Here is a 22929-nt window from a genome sequence, read left to right on the forward strand (position 1 = left end):
TAGGAAGTCCACATCCGGGGTGTCGCTCCCGACTTGGCTCACGACTCCGGGCCCAGTCCTTCTCCGTAGGCATGTACGGCACCACAAGGCGGAACCCCTGGTGGACAAAGTACGCCTTCTCCACGCCAACCCCCAGTATGCCTACGTGGAGTTCCCCGACGGCCGCCAGGACACAGTCTCGCTCCGGGACCTGGCTCCCTCAGGTGCCGATCCCATGCCCACACCCCTTCCCGCGCCAACCCCAGCGCCCCCCTATTCGTCCCCATCAGGTCCATCCCTCATCCCCCTGCCCACCCTGGAGGACACGGAAGATTTCGGCTTGCTCTCGGAGTCATCCCGCCAGCAGCCAGCACCAACACCGCCAACACCTGCACCATCGTTGCCATCACCGCCTGTGCCGACGTCACCACCACAGCTACGCCGATCACAGCGGAACGTTCGACCACCGATTCGGCTCAACCTGTAACCTGCTAACCGGATGGACTCTTGATTTTCCTTATTGGACCCTCTTGTAAATAGCATCCTTTGTATTAGAGTTACATGTCACCCCCGCCGGACTCATTTTTACAGGGGGTGAATGTGGTGAGATAACCACTGTAGTTATGTGTACTGCAGTAGGGGGATGTATGCCTGTACCTGTAATACAGGTCCCTCCGGTAAGCCCCTGCCGGCTAGCTCCGCCCACAGGGAGCTTATGTATAAATGTATGAGAGCTGCTCAGACCCTTAGTCTACAGTTGCAGATGGAGGGACAACATCGTACAACAATAAAGCCTCTATTGAACCAGTCTCTCGGCTTTGAGTATAATTGTTAGCGCTACACACATAAATAAATGCAAACCACTATATAGGATCAAACTGACCACATGGTATGGAATGGCAAGGAAAACGAAAACTCCAGAAAAGGGTGGTTCATTGATAAAGGCTTAGATGTTTATTGTTCAAACAATGAAAAGGTAGAATTTACAATATAAACAATACAAAGGATGTTTTTTTTAAATCAAGCCAAAAGTGTATATGGGAGGGAAATGTTCTGTCACATACATACAACTTCAATTAATTAGTGTAAGGGCCCTGGATTTTACATTTGCCAAAGACAGCAGTATTGATTCATGCTCCTCAGTAAACTTAAAAATGCTCAACTGATATCATACTTGGTATTCACATTTCAGCAACAAAACAAACATTCGAGACTGAAAGAATATGAACCCACTCAGACAAAGACACTGATATGGCCAGGTGGGTCGCCACAAGGTTTCTTTTCCACATGCAAAAATAGGAATCAAAATAAATAATATGTCTTATGTCCCTTGTACGTGTTTTTTTTTAAAAAAGTGTCAAGAGGAGAAATAACTCAGACTAATTGTGCCACTATCAGCTTATTTAATTAAACTAAAATATATACATGTTAGGTTCTATTTCACCCTGAACAACCAACATTCTGTCTGCCCTACATCCACACTAAAGAAATCTACTTCTATGTTCCCTCAGGAACAGACTATTGTGACCTAGTTATACCTCCCACACTTAAAACATTGCTCAATTCAGTTTTATTTGATTGCTCACAAAAATCTGAAAATATAATTGCAGGAGGTGTGGAAGCGTGTTGCTTGCGCCACAAATTAAATGCATTCAATGAGCCACCAAAACCATTGAGCACAATGAATGGACAAATGTACTTGGCAAAAGGAGGGTTGGGGGTGGGGGAAATGACCACAACGCAAAAATATGCACACATAGCAAAGCATGTGTGGAATGTGCAGACCAAGGGAAAAGGGAAATCCGAACAACATTTTTTATACCAGGACTTCAAAACAGCATTGCTTATATTTAATTTAATTATTCCCAACTCAACTCAAACATTTCGACACTCAAGATAAATGTACCCTGGACTGATATATTTTGAATTACTGAGTGGGGTTATCTTAACTGTGTAGTGTTGTCAATTGTTCATCCTTCAGTATAGATTCATTATGTATGAATAACCTGAAGTGCATAACTAATTGTTCATCAATGCGCCTATTATAGCAAAATAAGAGAAGAAACTGACATCAAACTTGACTCAATAACCCAAAAACTTATTTTAAAATTAACATGAAAGTGGTCTGAAAACAATACTCACATTCAGAGGTGCACATGATCATAAATAGATTAAGTTTGGCGTTTGAAGTTTATTGCATCAGCTATATTTTGAAGAAAGATGCTTGTCTGTAACATGTTCCCTACAAAACTTCAAAATAAAACATTTACTACAACCATTTAAAAATTACGGAAGAATGTAAAGAATCATCTGATCAGTTACTACAGTTCAAAATACAGTGACAGATTTCTGCCTCCAAATGTAGCTTAAAGTATCCATGAGCAGAAGGAATGCAAGTTACCAAAAGGTCAAGAATGAGTTAGGTTTATTTAGTGCAAAGGGAAGTCTGCACCAGTTATTTAACAAGGTCTGAAGGTTCACCACCTTCCTCAACAACTGCTCTCGGAGAAAACTTTCAACCTTCAACCCTTATCTCTTTAAATCCATGACTTCATTAATAAGGGTATGAGAGACATTTTCCCAGAATTTTGTCCCATATTTGGCCCTGGGTTTTTAACACTGGTTCTTTGCCACTCCCTGGAGATCATACGGTGTGGATCAGGGAGAGGGGAGGGGGGTGGGAAGATTAGCGGGATTAGAAGGAGAACACTGCAAAACAAATTAATAATTTAATTAACTAGGTAGAGATGGCTGGGCAGGTGATGTGCTGCCGCTGCATGATGTGGGAGCTGGCAGATCCCACTACGAGCTGCAGTGACCACATCTCGAGGAAAGATTGATGAGCTGGAATCTGAGCTTCGGACACTGCGGCACATCTGGGAGTGTGTGTGTGTATGTGTGTGTGTGTGTGGGTATGTGAGAGGTGGGGGGGGGGGGGGGGGGGGGGGGGGTTTACCTGGATGCTTTGTTTCAGGAGGCAGTCACACCCCGTGGCTTAAATACTTCAAAGTTAGTCAGTGGTCAGGGACAGGAAGGGTGGACTGCAAGTGACGCTGGTAGAGGGATCCTGAATTCAGGAACGGAGGAGCCTCAGCTCTTGACCTTATCCAACAGGTATGAGGTACTTGCTCCCTGTGTGGACGAGGAAAAGGGCTGGAGGAAGTAGGAGCTAACCGACCACTGCACCATGACCATTCAAGCGGAGGGAGCAAAAAGACAAGTGGTAGTTGTGGGGATTCTATAACTACGGGGATTGATGGCACCCTTTGTAAGCAGGGTAGAGAGTCCCGCATGATATGTTGCCTGCCCGGTGCCAGGGTGAGGGACATCTCTGACCAGCTCGAAAGGATATTGGAGCGGGAGGGGGAGGATCCAGTTGTTGTGGTTCACGTTGGGACAAACAACATAGGCAAGACCAGGAAAGAAGACCTTTTGGGGGATTATCAGGCACTGGGAACTAAATTAAAGAACAGGACCTCAAGGGTTATACGGGAAAATACGGAAGAATAATGGTTAATGAAAAGCAAAGCAGGGAGGAGGGTTCAACTACAGGGAAAATTATGAAAAATGTTAATGGGAGAGGTTACGATTCAAAATGAAGGCAAAAGACTAGCATAAAAGCACTTTGCTTAAATGCTTGTAGCATTTGAAACAAGGTAAGTGAGTTGACGGCACAAATCAAGAGTATGATTTAGTGGCCATTTCATAGACATGGTTGCATGGTGGTCACAACTGAGAGTTAAATATCCAGGGGTATGAGATTATTTGGGAAGATAGACAGGAAGGTGAGGGAGGTGGTGTAGCTCTGATATGCAAGGATGACGTTAGGGTGGTAGTGAGAGATGATATTCTATGGAGAAAATGGTTGAATCCACTTGGGTGGAAATTAGAAATAGCAAGGAGAAAAGGTCGCTGCTAAGCATAGTCTATAGTCCACCAAATAATATTAGGGTCGGGTGGGCAATAAACAAAGAAATAACTGATGCATGTAAAAATGGTACGGCAGTTGTCATGGGGGATTTTAATCTACATGCTGATTGGTCAAACCAGGTGGTCAAGGCAGCCTTGAGGAGGAGTTCATAGAATGTATCCTCAACTGTTTCCTCAAACAGTATATAATGGAACCTACGAGGGAGCAACTTATCCTAGATCTGATCTGTGTAATGTGACAGCAATAATTAATGATCTCGTAGTTTGGGATCATCTTGGAAGGAGTGATCACTGTATGGTTGAATTTAAAATACAGATGGAGGGTGAGAAGGTAAAATCCAATACCAGCGTCTTGGGCTTAAACAAAGGAGACTGAAATGGGATGAGAGAGGAGTTGGTGAAGGTAGACTGCAATGGGATGAGGGAGGAGTTGGTGACGGTAGACTGGGAGAAAAGACTGTGATGGTACAATTGAGGAACAGTGGAGCGCTTTTAAAGCGATTTTTGACAGGGCTCAGCAACAGTATATACAAGAGAAGAGGATCCAGCCATGGATATCCAAGGAAATAAAGGAGTGTATCAAATTGACAGAAAATGCATACAAAGTGGCAAAGATTAGTGGGAACCTAGAGGATTGGGAAATCTTTAAATGTCAACAGAAAGCCACGAAAAAAAAGCTATAAAGAAAAGTAAGATAGATAATTAGAGTAAACTAGCTCAGAATATAAAAATAAATAGCAAAAATTTCTACAAATACATAAAACTAGAGTGGCTACGGTAAACATTGGTCTTTTAGAGGATGAGAAGAGGGATTTAATAATGGGAAATGAGGAAATAGCAGAGGCATTGAACAGGTATTTTGTGTTGGTCTTCACAATGGAAGACACAAATAACCATGCCAATCATTGATGGCAAGGAGGCTATGGCAAGTGAGGATTTTAAAATGATCATTATCACTAAGGAGGAAGTATCAGGCAAGTTAATGGAAGAAGTGTCAGGCAAGCTAATGGGGCTAAAGGTAGTCAAATCTCCTGGCCCTGATAGAATGCATCCCAGGTGGCATGGGACATAGCAAATGCGTTCGTGGTAATTTTTTAAAATTCGCTGGACTCTGGGGCGGTTCCAGGAGATTGGAAAACAATAAATGTAACACCACTGTTTAAAAAAGGAGGTAGACAAATTGTGGGTAACTATAGGCTGGTTAGCTTAACCTCTGTAGTGGGGAAAATGCTCGGATCTATCATCAAGGAAGAAATAGTGAGGCATCTGGACAGAAATTGTTCCATTGGGCAGACGCAGCATGGGTTCATGAAAGGCAGGTCATGTTTAACTAATTTATTGGAATTCTTTGAGGACATTCCAAGTGCGGTGGACAACGGGAAACTGGTGGATGTGGTGTATCTGGATTTCCAGAAGGCATTTGACAAAGTGCCGCACAAAAGGCTGCAGCATAAGATACGGGTGCATGGCTTTACGGGTAATGCATTAGCATAGACAGAGGACTAGATAACTAACAGAAAGCAAAGAGTTGGGATAAATGGGTGTTTTTCTGGTTGGCGATCAGTGGCAAGTGGTGTGCCTCAGTGATCAGTTTTGGGACCCCAATTGTTTACAATTTATATAGATGATTTGGAGTTGGGGATCACATGTTCTCGGATGACACAAAGATGAGTGGTAGTGCCAAGTGCGCAGAGGATACTAAAAGTCTGCAGAGGGATATAGATAGTTTAAGAGAGTGGGCAAGGGTCTGACAGATGGAGTACAATGTTGGTAAATGTGAGGCCATTCATTTTGGTAGGATCAGCAACAAAATGGACTATTATTTAAATGGTAAACAATTACAGCATGCTGCTGTGCAGAGGGACCTGGGTGCCCACGTGCATGAATCGCAAAAAGTTGGTTTGCAGATGCAGTAGATAATTAAAACAGCAAATGGAATTCTGTCCTTCATTGCTTCATGGATCGAGTTTAAAAAAACAGGGATGTTATTTTGCAGCTGAACAGGGTGCTGGTGAGGCCACATCTGGAATACTGGGAACAGCTTTGGTTTTCTTACTTGAGAAAGGACATACTGGCACTGGAGGTTGTGCAGAGGAGATTCACTAGGTTGATTCCAGAGTAGAGAGAATTGGCTTATGAGGAGAGACTGAGTAGACTGGGACCAAACTCATTGGAATTTAGAAGAATGAGGAGGAATCTGATAGAAACATATAAAATTATGAAGGGAAAAAATTATATAGGGAATAGTTAAGATAGAAGCAGGGAGGTTGTTTCCACTGGTGAGTGAAAATAGAACTAGGGGGCATAACCTCAAAATAAGGGGGAGCAGAATTAGGACTGAGTTGAGGAGGAACTTCTTCACCCAAAGGGTTGCAAATCTATGGAATTCCCTGCCCAGTGAAGCAGTTGAAGCTACCTTGTTGGGTGCTTTAAAGGCAAAGATAGATAGATTTTTGAACAGTAAAGGAATTGAGGGTTATAGTGAGCAGGCAGGTAAGTGGGGCGAGTCCACAAAAAGATCAGCCATGATCTTATTGAATGGCTGAGCAGGCTTGAAGGACCAGGTGGCTCCTAATTCTTACTTTTGTTTTAGAAAATATTTTATTAAGGCATTTATAAATTTAACATTTTAAACAAAGAGATCCAACAAACACAAAAAGCCCCACAATACCATACCCACCTCCCCCAAGCATTTAGATTTCCTACACTTATTCATCACGTCCATGCCTTCCCTTCCCCCCCCCCCCTTGCTGACAGTCAATTTTCCTTGAAGATGTCGATGAGGCTGACACCTCCGAGCGAACCCCTGTAATCATAGAATTTACAGTGCAGAAGGAGGCCATTTGGCCCATCGAGTCTGCACCTGCGCTAGAAAGAGCACCCTATACAAACCCGCACCACCCTATTCCCATAACCCAGTAACCCCACTCAACCAACACTCAGGGCAATTTTGGACACCAAGGGCAATTTAGCATGGCCAATCCATCTAACCTGCACATCTTTGGACTGTGGGAGGAAACCGGAGCACCCGGAGGAAACCCACGCACACACAGGGAGAACATGCAGACTCTGCACAGACAGTGACCCAGCCGGGAATCGAACCTGGGACCCTGGAGCTGTGAAGCAATTGCGCTAACCACTATGCTACCGTGCTGCCCAAGTGAACCCCTTAAGGCAAACTTAATTTTCTCCAACCCAGGAAACCCTGCCATGTCACTGACCCAAACACCCGACTTAGGAGGCTCCGACCCCCCTCCATCCCAATAGAATCCATCTCCGGGCCACCAGGGAGGCAAAGGTCAACCTCCCGCGCCCCCCCCCCCCCCCGGCTCCCAGATCTTACAATACTCCAAATATTGCCACCTCTGAACTCGGAGTCACCCTCCCTTCCAGGGCCTCTGACATGACATCCGAAAAGCCCTGCCAAAATCCCATCAGCCTCAGACACGCCCAAAACATATGCACATGGTTCGCAGGACCTCCCCCACACCTGTCCTCCACCTCCTCAAAAAACCTGCTCATCCAGGCCACAGTCATCTGAGCCCTGTGGACCACCTTGAACTGGATCAGGCTAAGCCTGGCACACGAGGATACATTGACTCTCCTCAGGGCCTCCTCTCATAACCCAACTTCCAGCTCCCCTCCCAACTCTTCCTCCATCTTCCTCTTCACCTCCCTTAATGAGGCTCCCTCCCACTCCATCAGTTTCTTATATATTTCCAAGACCCTCCCCTCCCCAACCTGTTTTTGACATCTTATCCTGGAGCCCGCTTAGTGGGAGGCAAGGAAAGACCGGGACCTGCCTCCGGACAAAATCCCGCACTTGTAAATACCAGAACCCATTCCCACTTGGAGAGAAAAGCATTAACGTTTCAAGTTCGATGGCTCTTTGTCAAAGCTGACAGACAGAGGAAGTGGGCAATATTTATACTGTGGAGTGAGAATGAAAGATGAGTCATAGCCACAAAAACCCAGGGAAACCAGGCGCTAATGGCCACAGAAACCAAGGGGAAAGAGTGCTCATGGAAGTCCCCAGAGAGAACAAAAGATGTGAAAGGTCAAACAGCAGGGAAACTAACATCAGAGGATGAACTGTAGATGCATGGGGAGGGGAAAGGGGAAGCAAAGAGGAGAAAGGTGAAGGAAAGGTGGATACGATTGGGGGAGGGGTAAATTAAATATATATTAAGAAAGAAAGAATTCATAGAATTTACAGTGCAGAAGGAGGCCATTCAGCCCATCGAGTCTGCACTGGCTCTTGGAAAGAGTACCCTACCCAAGGTCAACACCTCCACCCTATCCCCATAACCCAGTAACCCCACCCAACACTAAGGGCCATTTTGGACACTAAGGGCAATTTATCATGGCCAATCCACCTAACCTGCACATCTTTGGACTGTGGGAGGAAACCGGAGCACCCGGAGGAAACCCACGCACACACGGGGAGGATGTGCAGACTCCGCACAGACAGTGACCCAAGCCGGAATTGAAACTGGGACCCTGGAGCTGTGAAGCGATTGTGCTATCTACAATGCTACCGTGCTAAAAGACAGGTAAAATGAAATGGGATGAAAACAAATGGGTCAAGGTGGGGCAGAGCTGATCTCTGAAGTTGTTGAATTCAATGTTCAGACCGGAAGGCTGTAGCGTGCCTAACCAGAAAATGAGATGTTGTTCCTCCAGTTTGCGTTGAGCTTCACTGGAACATTGCAGCAGGCCAAGAACAGACATGTGGGCATGGGAACAGGGTCTTTTGTTAAAATGGCAAGCAACAGGAAAATCAGGGTCCTGAATGCGCACAGACCGAAGATGCTCAGCAAAGCGAACACCCAGTCTGCGTTTGGTCTCTCCGATATAGAGGAGACCACATTGGGAGCGGCGAATGCAGTCAACCAAATTGGAAGAGATGTAAGAGAAACGCTGCTTAACCTAGAATGAGTGCTTTGGGCCTGGGATGTTAAGCTTGGAAGAGGTAAAGGGGCAGGTGTTACACCTTCTGCGATTGCATGGGAAGGTGCCATGGGTGATGGGAGAGGTACTGGGTTTGGTGGAGGAGTGGACTAGATTGTCTCGGAGGGAACGGTCTCTGAAGAATGCTGACAGAGGGAGTGAAGGGAAGATGTGTTTGGTGGTGGCATCACGCTGGAGTTGGCGAAAATGGCAGAGGATTATGCTTTGCATACGGAGACTGGTGGGATGAAATGTGAGAACTATCCCTGTTCTGGGAGGGAGTGGAGGGGGCGAGTGTAGTGGCGCGAGAGATGAACCACACACTGTCCACAACTGTAGGTGGGAATTTACGGTTGAGGAAGAAGGAACACATTTTCGAAGCAACATTTTGGAAAGTGGCATCATCGGAACAAATTCGACGGAGGCGAAGGAGTTGAGAGAAAGGGATGGAGTCCTTACAGGGTGTAGTGTGCGAAGAGCTGTAGTCCAGATAGCTGTGGAAGTCAGTGGGCTTGTAGTGGATATTAGTGGATAGTCTATTGCCGGAAATGGAGACAGAAAGATCAAGGAAGGGAAGTGTCTGAGATGCACCAGCTGAAAGTGATGGAGGGGTGGAAACTGCAAGCAAAGTTGATGAATTTTTCCAGGTCCGCAGCACCAAAATAGTCATCAATGTAGTCTCCAAATCTCTCGATCCCTGCCCACTGCCACCTCCTAAAGCACCCGTCCAGCTCCCCCTAGAGCAAACCGGTGGTTGTCAATCTCGGGAGGACCGTCATTTTCACATTCTGTATCCTTAACGCCAATGACAACGGGAGCACATCCCATCTTTGGAGGTCCCCTTTCATCTATTCCATCAACCTACCCAAATTTAATTTGTGGAGCTAACCTCAGTCCCGTGCCACTTGAATATCAGGTACATAAAACGCCCTCTCCACCACCTTGAACGGCATCGCCCTCAGTCTCCTCTCCTGCCCCCTTGCCTGGATCGCAAAAACCTCACTCTTGCCCATATTCAGTTTGTAACCCGAGAACCGGCCATTCCTTTAATATCCCCATGATTCCTGAAATCCCCCCCAAATGGGTCCGTTATGTAAAGGACCAAATCGTCTGCATAGGGCGAGACCCTATGTTCCAAACCCCCTCTCACTATCCCCCGCCAAACATTCGACGTTCGCAGGGCCAACAGTAGTGGGGAGAATGGACATCCCTTTCTCGTCCCCCAACACAAACTAAAATATTCCGATCCCACCCAATTCATCCTTACATTTCCCACCGGTGCCTGATACAGCAACCGGATCCAATTCACAAATCCCTGTCCGAACCCAAACCTTCCCAGGACCTCACACAGATATTTCCACTCCACCCTATCAAAGGCCTTTTCTGCATCCGTGGCCACCAAAACCTCAATCTCGCGTCCTTCCACAGGCATCATTATTACATTAAGAAACCGCCTAATGTTGAATGCTGGGTGTCGCCCCTTAACAAATCCCGTCTGGTCCTCCCCCATTACCCCAGAACACAGTCCTCTATCCGTGTGCCCAAGATCTTTACCAGCGATTTTGCATCCACATTTAGAAGGGAGATTGACCTATACGACCCACAGCCCTCCGGATCTTTATCACGTTTCAAAATAAGGGAATATTCATGCATGCGATAATGTCAGGCAGACCACTCCCAACTCCTTTGACTCATTGAAAGCCTTTGCCAAAAGCAACCCCAGCAGCCTGGAAAACCTCTTATAAAACTCCACCGGGGATCCGTCCGGTCCCGGGGCTTCGCCCGATTGTTTCTCCCCCAACTCCAATTGGGGCTCCCAGCTCCTCCACCAACTCCTCATCTATCCTCGGGCACTTCAGGCCCCCCCAAAAAATCGTTTCACCATTTCCTACCCTGCTTGGGGTTTCAATTTATACAATTTACTGTAAAATTCCCAAAATACCTCATTCATCCCTGCCGGATGCAGAATCCACCCCCCCCCCCCCCCCCCCCCCCCCCGCATCGCTCACTTTCTCTATCTCACTCGCCGACCCGTTTCCTCAACTGGTGCGCCAGCATCCTGCTAGCTTTTGCCACATATTCATAATCCCCTCTTCAGCTGTCCTACCGCCTTACCTGTGGACAGGAGCCCAAATTCTTTGTATCCTCACAATCCACTTTCCTAGTTTCGGACCAGCAGCAAATTTGGCCATAATATAGTCAGTACTTTCATCCAAGTCTTTACTATAGATCATAAATAGTTGAGACCACACCACTGATTCTTGTAGCACTTTACAGTTGTTTGTCATCCTGAAAATGACCCATTTATCCTAACACACTGTTTTCTATTGGTTAGCCAATCCTCCAACCATGTCAATAATCCTAATGGTTCACTACAAATCGAACCATATAATTCCTACAGTACAGGGGGCCATTTGGCCCATTGAGTCTGCACCAACCCTCTGAAAAGAGCATTCCTAACTGGAATCAGAATTCTGTTCCCCTCATGTACTTAGTAAGCTTCCACCATCCATGTTATTTCTCTCAACTACTCTTTTGTGATACCAAGTTCTACATTCTAGCCACTCTAGTAAAGAATTCTCTCACACCCTCAAAAATGTTGGGCATCTGTTTGTGTTCTACTTGGACAGTCAATTGATGCTGTATAATAAGGTGTCACCAAAATGGAGCAGTATCTGCATCTTATAGACAGAGTAGGAATTTATGTTGAAAAAGACGTGTTTGGAGATTCAAATATAAACAGAACAGAGTAGACTGTAACTCACCGAAATTGACTGAAGGCAGGCTGTCACCCTTCTCAAACACTTCACTTGAACTGTATCAACACTCAGCAAACCTCTCCAGAGATTATACCCCAATGCAAGCTGTAACTACCAAAGGATTCGCTATCTCTCAAGTGATCTTCATAGATTCAAACTTCACAAAGCTCAATACATCCATCAGTGTAATGTTATAACATAAAAAGATGTCATATGGTGCTACACATAGATATAACGAAGATGGACTTGAACCCAAATGTTTAGAGCTTAGGAGATGGCTTGGATAAAGAGTTTGGTTTTGAGGGACTCGAAAAACACAGGGTGGAGAATCAGAGAATGCTGATGTGTGATACCTAGGCAGCTGAGGATACAGCTGCCAACTAAGACAAAGAGAAAGAGGCTGATTAAGAAACCGGAACAGTATTCAGGAGAGATGTAGAGAGGTTATTTTGTTCATAGAAGGTGGACATTTGCTGGCAAGTGTCATGTTCTTGTGTACCGGCCGATAGGAATGATGCACTACAGAACATCTAGTTCTTGACTTGTTAAAATTATTTATTACATAACAAATGCAGGGTAAAGATTAATGGAATAAATATATTACAAACTGCTAACACTAACTAACTATCCTAGAGCTAATGCAGAATACGTATATCCACCAACACGACTTACTTCCAACTCCGAGGCACAGGGTTACATTGTAGGTTTACACTGCCACCTTCTGGTCGGAGGTTGCGTACATTATTATATACAAGATTGCTTATGCATGTCATTACATCCCCTTTCCTTTGGAAATGTATTTATTTACATTCATGACTTTCGTTTTACAATGCCATATGATATGCATAATTCTTCAGAACACTTAGGGCAGCACGGTAGTACAAGTGGTTAGCACTGTGGCTTCACAGCACCAGGGTTCCAGGTTCGATTCCCCGCTGGGTCACTGTCTGTGTGGAGTCTGCATGTTCTCCGGGTGCTCCGGTTTCCTCCCACAGTCCAAAGATGTGCAGGTTAGGTGGATTAGCCATGATAAATTGCCCTTAGTGACCATAAAGGTTAGAAGGGGTTATTGGGTTACGGGGATAGGGTGGAAGTTGAGGGCTTAAGTGGGTCGGTGCAGACTCGATGGGCTGAATGGCCTCCTTCTGCACTGTACTTTTTAACTATTTGCAGTCCATCACAAATTTAGTCTCTCAGGTTCACGCCTTTGCCTTGTTGATCTTCTGAGTGGCGGCTGAATTTGTAAAGTTACTTCATCTTCCTTTGTAATTGTGGATGCTGCTCGTTGTTCTTCTTGCATTGGTGTGTCTTTGCCTTGTTACTGTGGTTCCGCATGCTGAACCATATCTTCTTCACTCGTCTTAGGATTTCTCACAACTTCTTCTTGTGGTTGGAGTGCAAAAGGTTGCTTCACTTCCAGCAGAGCTCTTCTGTTTCTCCTGCCTGCTGCAGTACCTTCACATACTCTGACTGTCCGTTCCCTTTAGAATCTTCCAGTGTGACTTAGTCATCTGGCTGCATTGCTTGGAGTCTCTTGTGGATTTGTCCTCAAACCTCCTTTGCTTCCCCTTTTGAAAGATCGGTTTCCTCTCTAATCTTGGAGTAACAGACTATTTTGGCAGTTGAACTGAAGCCTTCTATACATCGTGCAGTTTTTTAGCTTCCCGCACTGTGAGCAGCTGTTCATTCTCCTGCACGGTGTGCCGGTTTTTACCATTGCTTCAATATCTCAGTTAATGCCCAGTCTATGGCTCTTTTCTTCCCGTGTGTCCTTCATACATTTTGCTAAGAATTACCGACCTTAATGATTGCAGAATTAGAATTCTTTGTTTTTGCAGCAAAAATCCATTTGCATCACTTAACTCTGCCCTTATATTATAAAACCTCGAAAAGGAACCTTTAGACCATCTCTCGTGAAGATGTAATATCACCTTTTGCAAGACTCTGTCTTTGGTGGTTTATTCATGTATTTTGACACAAACCATAAAGTTTACGCAGTCTGTAGGTTCTTCTTTGTGTTTAATTACGCCTAAAGCTGTAATTTTTTAATGGAGCTGGTACACGTCTCGGTGCGTTATTCCTGGCTTTGCATTCTCCTTTAATTGGATGTAGGGTAAAGTGCCAAAGCCTTGAAATATCTCAGGAAATTCCTTCAGTATGGAATCTACTGATGCATGTTGTCTGGTTGAGTGCAGTCTGCACTGTAAACCCGCTTAACTAGCTGAAGTTCCTCACACCCTTCTACTCCTCGTAAAGATTTGTGTTCCACCTCTACAATGGAAAATTTTACAGTGTGAACTCTGTTTTTCACATTTACATCGAGCTTGCCTGCTCCTCGCATCGTAATTTCATTTCCATTGTAGTCTCTCAGTACTGCTTTGTTAACTACTTACGGTTTAATTCTCAGCTCATTTAAATCTTGACAAACTGCTTCGCTCCTGTGTAGAGTTTGAAGCTCATTAGTGTGTCATTAATCATTAATGGAACAGTCTATTTGTCTTTGAGTATTTGCATTCAATTCACTATTGCTGTAAATTATCATGAAAGCGTCATCATTTTGTATGACTTGACTCTCCTTCTCCACAGTAGAAATCATGTCGACGAAGAACGTGTCTTCGAGGCATACTTCATCAACTGTGTTGATAGTTTTTGTTTGTTTTGCTTTTTTCCTGGAAAATCATCGCGTAGTAAAATGATTTTTGAAGTTACAGTTGGAGCATATCTTTCCAAACGCTGGACATTGTCATGGCAGACGTCATTTACCGCATCGCTGGTGTGAAATGGAAGATCGGGTCGGCCGCTCAAAATGACCGCCTACGTAGGACCACATTTCTTATTCCAGTGAGTCATTACACTAATGGTGGCGGCTACCTCTTCTACCTTCACACCAAAATGTCTGAGATTCAAAATGCTAATCTGCTTTGTTGCAAGCTCGCTAGCGCGACATATTTTGATAGCATCATCAAACTGAAGCTCATTTTCTCTTAAAAACCTCTCATGTACCTTGTCGTTAGAAATCCCCGAACGCGGGAGGGAGGCCGATGTCCTGGCCTTCTCCTCCCTGGTGGCCCGGAGACAGATTTTGCTGGGATGGAGGGACTCGGAGCCCCAAAGTCAGGAGTATGGGCCCGTGACATTGCAGGGTTTCTCAGTCACGAAAAAATCAAGTTCGCCTTGAGAGGATCAACTCAGGGATTCACCTGGAGATGGCAACCATTCATCGATTTCATCAAGGAAAATTGAACGTTAGTGGTAAAGATTTGGGGGGGGGGGGGGGGGGGAGGAGAACAGGAGGCATGGCAATGTTAAATAAGGACAGGGAACTTAGTATATAGGTAATTAAGGAATAGGGCGGGGGTAATAGGGGACGATGTTTTCTGTTTTTGTTCTTTTAGGTGTTCTGCGTGTGTCGGCCCGTTCAGTTGTTTAAGAAATGTTAATGTGTTGAACTGAAAATGCTTCAATAAAATATTTTCTAAAATAAAAAAAAGAAATCCCGAACACAATCCGATCGCGGAACATAGACGACTGGAGGGTACTAAAATTACACGACTGCACCTTCAACCACAAGCCGGTTGGAAAACTATTACATGATTTGCCTGCTTTCTGGGTGTGCGTGCGAAATATGTAGCCCTCGACGTTTCAATTTCTTTTGGGGGAGCAATGCCGATCACATCACTATCAAAGACAAACGTGTTGCTTGAGGACTGCTACAGTGAGCAGCAATGCAATACACCTCTCATCAGGCTGTGCCTGCAGACCAAGGGCAGCAACATAGAGTCTGAACTGCTGTTTGAACATCCGCCAATTCGTGTCTACGTTACCGGTGACCCATAGCGTACCTTCTTCTTCGGAGTTATCTTTAATTGTTGAGATCTTTACAGAATCTTCTTGTTCTTAGTCGATCTTCAGTCCTGGTACCCAAGTCATGTTCTTGTGCACTGGCAATAGGCATGATGCACTACAGAACATCCAATTCTTGACTAGTTAAAATAATTGATTATAAAACAAGTGCTTGGTAAAGATAACTGGAATAAATATATTACGAACTGCTAACACTAACCAACTATCCCAGAGCTGCTGCAAAATACTTCTAACACGACTTACTCCCAACTCCCTGAGGCACAGAGTCACAAAGTTGATTTACTGTGCCACTTGCTGGTCGGAGGTTGTGAACATTATTATATACAAGGTTGCTTATGCATATCATCACAGCAAGGGTAAAACGTACTATGCATCCTTGAAATGCCATTGGGAACATGGTGGTTAGCTATCTTCTTGAACCATTGCAGTGCCTGTGTAGGTATACCCACAATACTGTAAAGGAGGGTAATTCTGGGAGTTTGACTCAGTGACACTTAATGCAAGACACTATGGGATGAGTTTTGGAGGGATCGGGCAGGGTTTTTCTGTCCTTGCCCTTCTCAATGGTTGTGGTCATGGGCTTGGAAGATGCTGTTAAGCCTTGGTGAGTTGCTACAGTGTATCTTATGGATGGTACACACTGCTGCCACTGTACAGTGCTGGTGAAGCAAGTGATTAATAGGGCTTGAGGAGTTTACAGAAATATGAAAGAGCATGTCTACAGATTGATTAAGCACGAGGATGTGAATTTAAAACATGAGGTGGTTGTGGACTGAAAACCAAGGATGGGATGCAGGGCAAGTGAAACTTGATGTGCAATAGAAAAACAGGCGGCATTTCAGGTGACATTTTAGGTTATTCCAAGCTTTGTTACACCCAGCACAGCCTCCAACTGTATTGTACTAATAATGTGATGACTTTCAATAATAATGGTAACAGATTCTAGTTCTTGGTTTTGAAACAGCAATACCAAGCCAGCCTCTGCACTGCACCTCCAATCTCACGTTGGTTCACTGCAGCCTAACACATATGCATAGAAGGCAAACTTTCCATTCTCCAAACTAACACCAAAAGGGCCTGTCTGGCGTCATTTTAAATTATTCAATTTCAATTTTTAATTTCCTCTTCTTCCCATGATGTGAAGAGCAAGTCATATAATTTGCACAAGGTCTTCTCCATTAAGCTGTGGACAGAATGTCCAATCGGCAACTCAACAGAGGTTGTGTATACACAACCATGCGTAACCTCTGTCACCAGACTTGCTAAATCAGATTAGCACAGCCGTGCATCAATGAGAGATTTGAAAGGTGTGAGGAATGGAAAATAAGGCAATATGTAATATGTAATCATATTAGATTTCAACAGTGAAGGTGAGATATTACACTAGCTGCTTACAGCAGGCCTCCACTTACCTCTTAATATTATAGGCTGTATCTTGAGGGGTTTCTTCCAACAGAGTAACATAAACCAGTGCACAAGTGAGGATGAATAACACAGTCAAAGTGTGAGCTCTCCTGCGAATAGAAATAAAATTACTGGTTCTCAATAGAGGTTACAAAGCTGAACTAGCTCAACTGATGATACTTGCACATAAATGTAACTACAGGGAAATGTTTCCAAACAAATTTTAAAACATCCCTTTCGGAACAGTGACTAGACCGATTTTTAAAAAGTAGATTTTAAGTAAATTTATTTACTATAAAACCCACTTACCGTCAAATTAATGCAAAGCTAGATTAAGTTATCGGACATTTGCACTGATTGAATTTTATCTTTAATCTTTTTCTTGCCAATTGAGCCCTTCTGTCTCTATGACACAAAATAACGTAATCCATCAGAGCACTCCAGTTTTAGCGAATAACTGTTGCTGTCCTTTCAATGGTTCAAATCGTTCTGTAGATTGCTGCTTCTCTGTGATTGAAAATGTTAATCAGAATCTATTAACATCTCTAGAAATAGCTCAAAGTTACCTTTAGCTTTTTCAGCAAATGTGGTTCATTTTTCTTCTAACGTTCCCACTCATTTCAACTAAATCCCATCAGCATTGAATTTAATCTGGCGTCATTACAGACTTATACATTATATATCCTTGGCAGCTTTCGTATTATGTTTAAGGGGGCTGGTTTAGCACAGTGGGCTAAATAGCTGGTTTGTAAAGCAGACCAAGACCTGCAGCGTGCGTTCAATTCCCGTACCAGCCTCCCCGAACTGGTGCTGGAATGTGGCGACTAGGGGCTTTTCACAGTAACTTCATTGAAGCCTACTTGTGACAGTAAACTATTTTCAATTCAGAAACAGAACAGGGCCCCAACAGCAAACCTTCAACAATCCATTCAAACTTCTTCCCTTTCAGGGCTCCAGTCGATTTGTCACGTTTCACCTTGAATCTGCCTAATTTTAAGCTTCCAACAGGTAGAGATGATCAAATTGGGCTACTATGGAAGAAAGCTGTAAGAATCTGAAGCTGATGTCCAAAAAGATGCCAGTCAAAGTGCTGTGCTCAGCCTAATGTTAAATTAAATCATTTTAAGCAAGGTACGGGAGGGAAAGTCTCAAATCTTCTCGTCAGGCAGTCACAGAATTCTTCATCACTAGAAACCAAAGGATTCTGACGAAGAATCACAAACAGACCATCAACTTAAAACTTATGTTCAGGTACATTTTCTCAGGAACCAATAAGGAGGAGCCAATGGGTTGTTCCAGCAGCCAACAAAAAACAAATTAAATAGCCCTTTTGGAATGACACATATAACAAGATACTAAACCATAAAGCAAACAAACTTTAAGACTGGAGATTATTTCCAGTGTCCACTACATACTCCCAACCCTGCAGTCACAGGTTGTAATCATTAAATACCATGTGTGCCCCTTCTCTTAAATCAGGCTGACTGTCCTACTGTGCAGTGCCAGCATTTTCTGTTTTTATTACCATTATACTAACAAATGAATAAAAGCCTTAATCGGAATGGAACAACTGAAACACACTGGCATGGAAACAGCCACATACTATGCCCAGCTGCTAACAGTCCTCAAAACAGGCTCCCATTCACACTTGCAAGTTCTCTTTGCCACAGCCGAAGCAAACAGGCCTTGCCTTGTAGGAAAGTGGTTATATCCAATAATACTCGGGAGTGCTAACTGAAGAGACAATAGATCTATTGCTTTTTTTAAAAAAACACTTCACTATAGCAACAGGGTACAAAAGCGTGTGTATGCTCCACTAGGCAAGACTGCCACTCCCCTTTATCATCCACCACCAGATACAGCCAGACCAGGTCAGAAATAGGAGAGATTTAACAGCAGCATTTCTGCATTTTGTTGAATTTTAACAGCATGTAGCTAAGACTATCACATTTCATATTCAAAAATAAAACAGTGGTGCCACAAGAATGGAAAAGTACGAAAAGTTAGAAAACAGATTTAAAAATACTTTGCACCAATTTATTTAATTAAACATAGCAAAGCACACATCCCAATGGGCGGCAGCATTTCAGTCTCTTTCTGCTGTACATCAGATACAAGGAGACAAGAGTACACGTTAGCTGCAATACATAACTGCAGCAATAGAGCTGTCAATATTCAAATATATCGGGTTACATTTCAGTTGTGCCTAGTCATAATAGGTGAGCAGCTAAAAGTGGATCTGGAGGCAATTGGGCCATCGGCAGCGAGGGGGAGCAGCAGGGCCATTCACACGGACAGGTCAGTGCCACCTTCATGTGGCTGTCACTACACTTCATGAATCCCAGGACAGAGGTCCTGTGGGAAGGAGAAAGCTGGAGTATGTGTGCTTGTGTGTCCTAAATCCATGCAACAGAGCCTATTCTCCAGTCATCTTGGATCCCTTTGCCATTAGACCAAGAACTTGCTTCGTCAAGTCTATATGGTAGCTGGTGTGCACGGTCACCCCGCTAAAAGAACTCAAACATAGACATCTTCCGCCTCTTAAAATGAAGTTGCAGTAACTCCAGAGGAACTTCTCTGCTGTCGGTCACAGTGAAGGCAATCGCAAGAGTCCTCCTTAATTGTCTCCTCCATGTGGCTGAAGAGCTCCTCCCACAGTCGCAAAGCAGATTTTGCCTCCTAAGGGGCATAACAGACATGATCTTCACCATGTAACAATTAAAAGAGAAATGCAGGGAACTTTCTTTGACCTCACAAAGGCCTTTGACACTGTAAACTACAAAGGATTATGGTGCATCCTCCTCCATTTTGGCTGCCTCCAGAAGTTTGTCACCATCCTCCACCTGCTCCACGATAGCATGCAAACCATGATCCTGGCCAACGGATCCACCACTGACCCAATTCACATTCAGAGTGAGGTCAAGCAAGGCTCTGTCATCACACCAACAATCTTCTCAATCTTCCTTGCTGCAAGGCTCCATTTGACCCTCAGCAAGCTCTCTGGAGTGGAGCTAAACTGCAGAACAAACAGAAATCTGTTCAACGTCCACTGCCTGCTGGCCCAACGTCGGCCCATCCTGTCATTGAATGACAGTATGCTTGCATCTGCGCACACTCAGAGGCTGAGCTCCAAGCCATCATCAACACCTTCTCCAAGGCATAGGCAAGCATGGACCTTACAGTACACACCCATAAGACAAAGATCCTCGACCAACTTTCCCCACACCCACATTACGGTCAACAACGCAGATATCACTGACAAGGTTCAACATCACCTCCAGTGTGTCAGCCTTTGGTCTTTTGGTAGCGTGAGGAAGAAAGTATTTGAACACCAGTATCTCAGACCCGGCACCGAGCTCATGGTTTAGATCAGTAGTGATACAAGTGCCCTCTTATATGACTCAGAGACGTGGACTGTGTACAGCAGGCACCTCAAAACCCAGCACCGTCTCCACAAAATCCTGCAAATACACTGGCAGGATAGGCTCACCAACTTCAGTGTTCCCGGTCAGGCCAACATCCCCAGCATCAGCTCCACTGGGCAGCCCACATAATTTTAATACCTGAAACGAGATTACCGAAACAACTGCTCTACTCGGGAGCTTCAACACGGCAAGCCAAGACCCAGGAGGGAAGAGGAAGGCTTCAAGGACATTCTCAAAACATTCTCCTTGAAAAAGTGCAACATCCCCGACACTTGGATCAATTTAATTTAAACCGATGCGTAAAACTCTGCGACAGCCACGAGTTACAAAATAGCAGAGAGATTTATTCTAGCGCATGATTCTCCAGATTAGAATCATAGAATCCCTAGTGCAGGAGGCCATTCAACCCATCGACTCTCACCAACCCAACTTTCCGTGGCGGCCATGGTGTGAGTGGTCACACATTTGGGAGCTCCCGCTCGTGGTGGACCTTTTGGACCTATTCCATGGCTAATGGTGGGGCTCGAGATTGCAAAAGATGGAGGAGAGGTGGAAGGAGAGAGTGTCCCACTGGTGTATGGATTAGTGGACCAGAAGAGGTCAAGAAAGGAGGGAAGAATCGTCAAAAGCTGGTGTGGTGCCTGCGACATAGGGGAAGATGGCAGAGGGTCAGGGCCCAATCCTGGCCGCCCAGTGGTCGACAGAGCAGCTAGTGGGCTTCCTCCATGAGAAATTTGGCCAGCTGAGGAAGGAGAACTTGGAGGATCTGGTCAGGGGTTGTGGACCCGATAAAGGCGGGGTTGACCGCATGGAGACGAGGTTGGAGGACCAGGGCCAGGCGATCCAGAAGGTGGAGGCAGTGGGGGACACGAGGAGCAAGTTGCCTTGATGGTAGTGGAGATGGGGTTGATGCAGGATCAACAGAGGCGGCTTCAGGAGAAAGTGGAGGACTTGGTTAATCGGTCACGCAGGTAGAACTTGAGGATCGTGGACCTACCAGAGGGCAGTGAGGGAGCGGATGCCGGCCCATATGTGGCGCAGATGTTTGAGAAGCTGCTGGGAGAAGGGGCATTTGCCTGGCCCCTGGAAGTGGACCGGGCACACAGGGCGCTAATGAGGAAGCCACAGGGGAACGAGCCACCGAGGGTGATGGTGGTGCGCCTGCATCAGTTCTTGGATAAGGAATGGATTTTGAGGTGGGCCAGGCAGATGAGGCACTGCACCTGGGAAGGTAGCGAGCAGCACGTTTATCAGAACCTGGATGCAGAGCTGGCCAAAAGGAGAGCGACCTTTAACAAGGTGAAGATGATAGAATTTGTTAGAGACAATGAACTGGCAGGAGGAGGAGGACATTGAACTCTGGAGATGATGTTCCTGCTCTGTATTTTTGTGGTTTGTCTGGAGCACTTTTGCACTGTGGTTGGGCCATTGGTTGTTTTGTTCTGGGTTTGTTTGTTTTTCCTTGATGGGAGATGGTGGGTTGCTCTTTTTTGGATGTTTGACAGGGGTTGTTAAGTTGCACTGGGAGGATGGGGGGGGGGGGGGGGGGGGGAAGAGAGAGAGAGAGAGAGAGAGAGAGGAATCAGTGTGTGATAGGATGCTAGGTGCCATGGGCAGGGGCTACCAGGCTAGCAGGGCAAGCTAGTTCATGCAAGTGCAGTGAGGGGTAAGCAGGTGGTTAGTGTGTTAATGGGTGTTGGGGTTGCTATTCTGTGTTTGGGGAGGGGAGAGACTGCTGACAGGGGAGTTTTTTTTAAAAAAAGGTGACATGGAGAGGTACGATGACGGTGGGTGCCCGAGAGCAGGCCTGAGACGCGGGTTGGTGGCTGGTCCAGAAGGGTTTATGGCTGATCCGGGCAGTATACGAATATGGGGAGAAGGCAAGCAGGATGCTAGCACACCAGCTGAGGAAGCAGGAGGCGGCGAGGGAGATTGGGAAAGTAACTGACAAAGGGGGAACACCGTCTTAGACCCGGTGGGGGTGAACAGTGTTCAGACTTTTATAGCAGGTTATACTAGTCGGAACCCCCAGCCGAGGTGGAGAGAATGAGGCTGTTTTTAGAGGGATTGGAGTTTCCCAGGGTGGATGAAGAGCTGGTGGAAGGCCAAGGGGCCCCAATTGGGCTGGTTGAAGTGATGGAGGGGTTGGAGGCAATGCAGTCGGGCAAGGCTTTGGGGCCGGACGGGTATCCAGTGGAGTTCTATAAAAATGTTCTCAGATGTGCTGGGGCCCCTCCCTGCTAAACGCAGATGTCAAGCTGTTTGCCAAGATCTTGCCTCAAGAATAGGGGGTTGTGTGCCATTTATGATAGGGAAGGACCATATAGGGTTTGTGAAGGGGAAACATTTGGTGGCGAATATTAGAAGGCTGTTAAATGTGATAATGATGTCCTCAGAGGGAGCACAGGGTCTCGCTATACACGGTTGACCCGCTTTTGTATGTTTCTGAGCCGCTGGGAGGGGGGGGATGACGGTTCTCTCAAAGTTTTTGTTCATACTTCAGAGCATGCCTATTTTTATCCCCAAGGCTTTCTTTAAAAAGGGTGAATGTGGTGATCTCAGGGTTTGTGTGGGCGGATAAAACCACACAGGTAAATAAGCTGCTTGGGTTGGTGGGG

General features: G+C 45.3%; 1 protein-coding gene across 3 annotated transcripts in view; it reads right to left on the reverse strand.

Moving 5' to 3' along the window:
• Positions 1-22929, reverse strand: part of ptdss2 (phosphatidylserine synthase 2) — a 147964-nt gene that overhangs the window by 106615 nt on the left and 18420 nt on the right. For all 3 annotated transcript variants that reach the window (XM_038807465.1, XM_038807463.1, XM_038807464.1), the window contains exon 2: positions 16895-16996. In XM_038807465.1, coding sequence (XP_038663393.1) covers positions 16895-16996 — 102 coding nt within the window. The remainder of the gene's footprint in view (positions 1-16894; positions 16997-22929) is intronic.

This window comes from Scyliorhinus canicula, chromosome 9 (assembly GCF_902713615.1).
Source record: "Scyliorhinus canicula chromosome 9, sScyCan1.1, whole genome shotgun sequence".
Taxonomy (NCBI): domain Eukaryota; kingdom Metazoa; phylum Chordata; class Chondrichthyes; order Carcharhiniformes; family Scyliorhinidae; genus Scyliorhinus; species Scyliorhinus canicula.